The 7,431-nt window shown below is 38.1% G+C and overlaps 1 protein-coding gene across 1 annotated transcript in view; it reads left to right on the forward strand.

The window, feature by feature from the left end:
* LOC101344529 (ATP-binding cassette sub-family A member 3-like) overlaps positions 1-7,431 on the forward strand; it is a 233,463-nt gene that overhangs the window by 55,146 nt on the left and 170,886 nt on the right. Inside the window, exon 4 of the mRNA XM_004373452.2 lies at positions 1,514-1,655. Within this exon, the coding sequence (XP_004373509.1) occupies positions 1,514-1,655 (142 nt within the window). The remainder of the gene's footprint in view (positions 1-1,513; positions 1,656-7,431) is intronic.

Raw genomic sequence — 7,431 nt, forward strand, 5'->3', positions numbered from 1 at the left:
TTCATGTGTCTGTTAGCCACCTGAATATCTTCTTTGGCGAAGTGCGTGTTCATATCCTTTGCAAGGCCATGTTTTCCAGCTACCAGTCCTTCTTCTTTGTTTCTAACTTTCACATTCCAATCACCAGTAATTATCAATGCATCTTGACTGCAATTTTTGATCAATTTCAGACTGCAGAAGTTGCTAAAACTCTTAATTTCTTCATCTTTTGTCTTGGTACTTGGTGCGTAAATTTGAATAATAGTCATACTAACTGATCTTCTTTGTAGGCGTATGGATATTATTCTATCACTGACAGTGTTGTACTTCAGGATAGATTTTGAAATTCTTTTTTTGACGATGAATGCAATGCCTTTCCTCTTCAATTTGCCATTCCCAGTATAGTAGACCATATGATTGTCCGAGTCAGAATGGCCAATACCAGTTCATTTCAGCTCAGTAATTCCTAGGATATAGATGTTTATGTGTTCCATTTCATTTCTGACAATTTCCAATTTTCCTAGGTTCATACTTTGTACATTCTATGGTCTAATTATTAATGGATGTTTGCGGCTGTTTCTTCTCATTTTAAGTCTTGCCTCATCAGCAAATGAAGATCCTGAAAGCTTGACTCCATCCACATCATTAAGGTCAACTCTACTTTGAGGAGGCAACTCTTCCTCAGTCATCTTTTGAGTGCCTTCATTCTAGCACTGTATGAGTGTTCTGCTGCTATTCATTAGGTTTTTACTGGCTGGTTTTTTTCAGAAGTAACCACCAGGTCCTTCTTCCTAGTCTTTCTTAGTCTGGAAGCTCAGTTGAAACTTGTCCACTGTGGGTGACCCTGCTGGTATTTGAATACCGGTGGCATAGCTTCCAGCATCAGAGCATCACGGAAGCCCCCACAGTACAATACACTGGCAGATGCGTGGGCGTAGGTTACAATAAGTATTTACGTTTATCAAAACTCAGCAAATGTTTACTTACAATTTGTGGGTTTTCTTGTATGTAAATTTTACCTAAAAATAAGTGTGAAAGATACTGAATTCTAGTTAACACTAAATGAAGTATTTGGTGCAAATGTACTGATGCCTGCAACTTATTTTGAAATACATCCAAAAATTAAAGGTATTGAGGGATAGATTGATAGATATATGACTTAGGAAGTATCGTAAAATGTGTTTTGTTTTACAAAAATAAACTGGTCTGATAGGTGATAGAGGTATTTGTGTAGTTTTAATATGTGTTTATTGTGAGTGATGTTGAAAATTGTTTCATAGATTTATGGACCATATGTATATCTTGTTTTTTGTGAATTGTCTAAATTTTGGGTAGACTTCAAAAGTAGATATAATTGGAGCATGTATGTTGTGCTTCAAAGTCTTTGTCATTTCCTGGCATTCAGAATCACATCAGGTGAGTCCCATCCTTCAAATCATATGGTTTCTCAAGTGAACATTAACTTTCCTTTATTTCTAATATTTCCTTTTTAGTTTGGTTTTAAAAATAGTTTATTTCCTTTTGCTACTGCTAGGTAAAATATCATCTGCGTTTTAGTAGGATACAGAGGACCGTCAAGTGGCCAGACGTAGTAGGCTGGCAAACAACCTTACTCTTTGCCAATCGTCCCAGTTTAGGATACAGGAACCCTAAGCAGTCTGATGGAGGAAGTCCTGGTGAGCATATCCTTAAGCATGCTTATTTTATTATCATAGTTGCCTACTAACATGTACTTATATTTAGTTCGCAGGTTAGGAAATATGTCTTCTTGTTACGGTGATTTTTAAACCTAAAGTTACATTGCATCAAAACTAATTTCAGTCCTATATTTGAAAAACTTATTATTTACTTCATGCTATATCCTCTTTTGAGTCTTATTTCAGTAGATCTAAATTATTGATAAACTCAGCTGCTAACCAAAAGGGTGGCAGTTTGAGTTCATCCAGAGGTACCTTGGAAGGAAGGCCTGGCTATCCATTTCTGAAAGATCACAACCATTGAAAACCTTATGGAGCACAGTTCTACTCTGAAATACATGGGTCGCCATGAATCAGAATCAACTCAATGGCAAAGAGTTTGTTGTTTTATTAATATATACCTTTATGTAGTTTTTTTTGTTCTGCTTACATAATACACATACTTTCATTCATTGACATTACTTGCATATTTATGGCCGTATATACTTTTATTGATTTGATGTAAAACTTTTAAAATTGTCGTAATTTTTTTTATTGTACTTTAAGTGAAGGTTTACAGAACAAATAGTTTCTCATTAAACAGTCAGTACACATATTGTTTTATGACATTGGTTAACAACCCCACGACATGTCAATGCTCTCTGTTCTCAACCTTGGAGGACCTTTTCTTTTTTTTTTTTTGTGAAAATATACATAGCCAAAGATACACACCATTTCAAAAATTTCTACAGGTACAGTTCAGTGACATCAGTTACGTTCTTCCAGTTGTGCTGCTATTCTCACTATCCTTTTCCAAATTATTCTATCAGCATTATCTTCCACTCACTGTCCCCTAGGCTTCCCATCAAACCTTCTGAGTTGCTGTTGTCAATTTGATCTCACATAGATAATTCTTTTGTTGTTGTTGCTGTTGTACTTTAGATGAAGGTTTACGGAACAAAATAGTTTCTAGTTAAACAAGTTAGTACACATATTGCCGTATGACAATGGTTAACAACCCCATGACATGTTAACACTGCCCCTTCTTAACCTTGGGTTCCGTATCACCAGCTTTCCTGTCCCCTCCTGCCTTCTAGTCCTTGTCCCTAGACTGCTGTGTCTCATTAGTCCTGTTTTGTTTTATGAGGCTGTCCAATCCCCAGCTGAACAGCGAACTTCAGGAGGGGCTTCACCACTGAGCTACAAGGGTGTCCAGGGGCCATACTCTTGGGGTTTCTCCAGTCTCTGTCAGGCCATCGTGGTAATTTTAAATTCAGATTTATTTTGCAAATTATTATTGTTATTGTTACCTGCCATCGAGTTGACTCGAAATCATAGCAACCTTATATTCAACAGAATAAAACATTGCCCGATTCTGCATCATCCTCACAGTCACCAGGGTGTTGGAGTCCATCATTGAAGCTCTTGTGCCAAACTGACCCACACACTCATTGGCCCTGTACTTCACCAAACATAATGCCCTCCTCTAGCATTGATCCCTCCTGATGATGTGTCCAGAGCAAGCAAGTTGGACAGTGTTCTGTTGTGATCCATAGGTTTTCATTGGATAATTGTTACAAGTAGATCGTCAGGCCTTTCTTCCTTATCTCTGTTTGTCTAGAAGCTCCACTGAAACCTGTCCACCGTGGTTGACCCTGCTGGTATTTGAAATACCAGTGGCATAGCTTCCAGAATCATAGCAACAAACAAACCACCACGATACAACAAACTGTAAATTATCTGTTATGAAAAGCCCTTAATGTGGAATTTGGGTTCACCAATTGTCCTGAGATTTTATCTTTAGCAAATACTCAATGGAAAAGAAAAGCTATGGACATGTTAGCATTAACAACAAAAAATTGGAAGCAGCATAGCCAGTAGGAGAATAGTTTAAACTATTAGACAATAATTAAAAATAATCTGCAAAATCCGCTGAGAAAGAAGGCACTTAAACTGCATGAATTAGCCAAATAGAGATGAGTGGGGATTATCCCAGGCAGTGAGAATAGAGTCATAAAACACATTAGGGCAGGATGTCACATTCAGTAAACTGAACAGCTTTTCATTTGTTTGTTTTTTTATTTTATTTTTTATGGTTAGAATAGAGAGTTCATGTGGGAGGCTATTAGAGATGGGACTAGGAGGTTAAATAGGTCAGTAAGGATGTATTGTGCCAAGTGAAGAATGAAATGTTTTCCTGGAAGTTATGAGATACAGAGGCATAGCAATATTTAGGATAAATAGGAGGAATGTTATGATAAAATAGTTGATTGATCATTTCAAGTGATGGCACTGATAGTTTGTTTTTTGTTTTTTTTTTTCTATCTAAATACATTTCTTTTCCAGTTTTACACGCTCGCTGAAGAAAGAAAATTGTGACTTATGTTTCACAGTTTATATAATTGATCAAGGTGTTTCACAGAATGACTTTTTTCTCTGAAATACTGTGATGTTACTTTGTATAAAAATGATGTGGCAGCATCAGACCTTGTCTAGCTTCACAAGAGGGAGGAGAGAGAATCACGATCAACAGCACTTTCTACTTCTCTTCTAGGTTCAATAATTCTTAGCAGTGGCCACACAGAAATCAGACTGTACTCACAGTTACGGGGTTTATTAGGGAAGTAACAGGTTACAATTCAGGATCAGGAATGACTCAGGATACCGTTCTTTAGTCAGGACAGTTTCTGGGCCATGCCCACAGGCAGGCCTTTCTCTCAGTCCCTTGGCCCCTTTGTCCCTACCCTGCTCAGACAAGTGTTACAGCTTTTTAGCTCCACCAATAAGTACCCAGAGGCAGTCCCATTTTGCTATTAAGCCTTGGGCCAGAAGATACTCAGGTCTCTTGCTCTGTGGGTCAGTGAGCCTAGCTCCCCCAAGTGCCCAAATACACCCTCCTCTGCCAGCAAGCCTCCTGCATGAAAGCGCTCAGGTCTGTCACTCTGTGGCTCATTACAGCCACTGTAGCCACCTCACTCCATGGGCCAGGAAGCCCACTGCACTGTTTTGCACCAGTCTCCTGGTTTTGCTGCTGCCATTTTTCTGAGCCGCTTTGCACCATCTCCAGAATTTAAGCTGTTTGTCTCCTAGGTCTAGGAGGTTCTCAGCACAGGGATCCTGGGTCCAAAGGATGTGCTTCACTCCTGGATCTTCTTAATGGTAGTGAGCTCCCCTCTTCCTGCCTCTGATGGCTCATTTTGAGCCTAGCATGGGGCATAACTGACCAATCCCCTCATTAGGGTTCTATATACCTTATTTGTATGGTCCCACCCCCACAAGGGTTCCATGTACTTTATTTGCATTGTTAGCAAGCTGTCCAGTGTCCTTGGTAGGCCACAGCACTTTATTTGCATACTGCCACCCAGTCGTTTTGTGGGAGTCACAAGACCATGAATGGCTAGAAGGGCCATATTAAGTAATTCATTGCACCACATTTTGTGATTTCTGTTTTTTACTTTGGGTGGTATATTACTTGAGGACAGGCAAAAAACCCTTAATTTCTCTTAATACCACACTATTTTTTAAAAAAAAATCTTTAAAAAGAAAAGAGGGTATGAAGAACTGAGTGCTAGGTAACATTCAGATTAAGGAGGAGTAAGCAAAGGAGGACAAGAGTACAAAGAACAAGAAGGAGTGGCCAGGAAGTGAATGGAAAATCAGGGTTGCATGGATAAAGGGAGAAATGGGAAACTATACTTAGTATTTAAGTTAAATCACCACAAAAGAACCTCTTGTATATTTTAAAACTTAAAAACAACACCCCGCCCTCCTGGAGTTTCAAATCATGTAACATAGACTTTATTTAAATGTTTATTTGAAGCCATAATTTTCAGGAGTTCCATGTATATTCTAGATATATTGTTGGTTCTAAAGGTAAAAAAATATATATATATATATATATATGTTTTCTAACTTCTAATTTTGTCCAGGATCTCCTTTGTCAAACTTAAATCTTTAATTTGAATTTGATGTAATTAAATTTATCAGTTTTTGCCATGTGATCTCTGCTTTAGGGGTTTTATTTACAAGTTCATCCCCACTCCTCTATTTTTGAACTCCTAAGTTCAAAAATATTCTCCTTTTATTTCTACTTTATGGTTTTTCCTTCCACAGTTTGGTTGTTAATCTATGTGCAGTTCACATTTGCATGTGCTTTTGGTTGGGGAGTTAGTATCATTTTTCTCCATTTGGAGAAACAGTTTTCGCATAACTTTCTTTTAAGTAATCTGTCTTAATTTTTTTTTCTATTGGTCTGTTTGTCTATTCTTACATCAGTGCCACATTACTATTAATGATTACTGTATCTTACTGTCAAGTGATGTAGACTGTGATGACTCAGATTATGTAACTAGCAGACAAGCTTTTAAAGGTTGCTTTTGTAACTATTCTCAATGAAGTAAAAGAAAAATGTATGCACAATGAATGAAATGATAAGAACTATCATCAGAGAAGTGATAAAAAGAAAACACAAATTCTAGAATTGCAAAATACAGCATCTGAAAACAATGACGGGGCAGATTTAATAACCAAATGAAGATGTTAGAGGAGAGAGAACAATAGAAAATATTCAATCTGAAAAACAGGAAAAAAGGATAAGTTTCAGTGAACTGTAGGGCAATATCAAAAGTTCTAAAATATGTGTAATTGGAGTCCTTGAGCAAGGTTGTATCATCTGCATATCGCAGATTGTTTGCCAAAAATCATGAAGGTCAAAGACTACAGCCTTCAGTGAACAGTGAACTTGAAGAAAATTAAATTTGTCACAAATGGACCAATAAACAACATCGTGATAAATGGAGAAGAAATTGATTTTATTCTATTTTGATCAACAATTTTATTTCACTTGGATCATTCAGCAATTTCATTCTACTTGAATCAACACTATGTCCATGAAAGCAGCAGTCAAGAAATCAAATGATGTATTGCATTGGGCAAATCTGCTGCAAAAGGCCTCTTTTAAAAAGCAAAGATGTCACCACTACGGCCTCCACCAGACTGAGTCCAGTACAGCTAGATGGTGCCCGGCTACCACCACTGACTGCTCTGACCGGGATCACAGTAGAGGGTCCTGGACAGAGCTGGAAACGGATGTAGAACAGAATTCTAACTCAGAAAAAAAGGCCATATTTAATGGCCCGACAGACTGGAGAAACCCCAAGAGTATGGCCCCTGGACACCCTTGTAGCTCAGTGGTGGAGCCCCTCCTGAAGTTCGCTGTTCAGCTGGGGATTGGACAGCCTCATAAAACAAAACAGGACTAATGAGACACAGCAGTCTAGGGACAAGGACTAGAAGGCAGGAGGGGACAGGAAAGCTGGTGATACGGAACCCAAGGTTAAGAAGGGGCAGTGTTAACATGTCATGGGGTTGTTAACCATTGTCATAGGGCAATGTGTGTACCAACTGTTTAATGAGAAACTATTTGTTCTGCAAACCTTCACCTAAGGTACAAAAAAAAAAAAGAATTATCTATGTGAGATCAAATTGACAACAGCGACTCAAAAGGTTTGATGGGAAGCCTAGGGGACAGTGAGTTGAAGATAATGGTGATGGAATAATTTGGAAAAAGATAGGGAGAATAGCAGCACAACTGGAAGAATGTGATCGATGTCACTGAATTGTACATGTAGGAACTTTCAAAATGGTGTAACTTTGGCTATGTATATTTTCAGCCAAAAAAAGGTCCTCAAGGTCGAGAAGGGAGAGTGTTGACATGTCGTGGGGTTGTTAACCAATGTCATAAAACAATATGTGTACTGACTGTTTAATGAGAAAC

Source organism: Trichechus manatus, unplaced genomic scaffold, assembly GCF_000243295.1.
Source record: "Trichechus manatus latirostris isolate Lorelei unplaced genomic scaffold, TriManLat1.0 scaffold00024, whole genome shotgun sequence".
Lineage (NCBI taxonomy): Eukaryota > Metazoa > Chordata > Mammalia > Sirenia > Trichechidae > Trichechus > Trichechus manatus.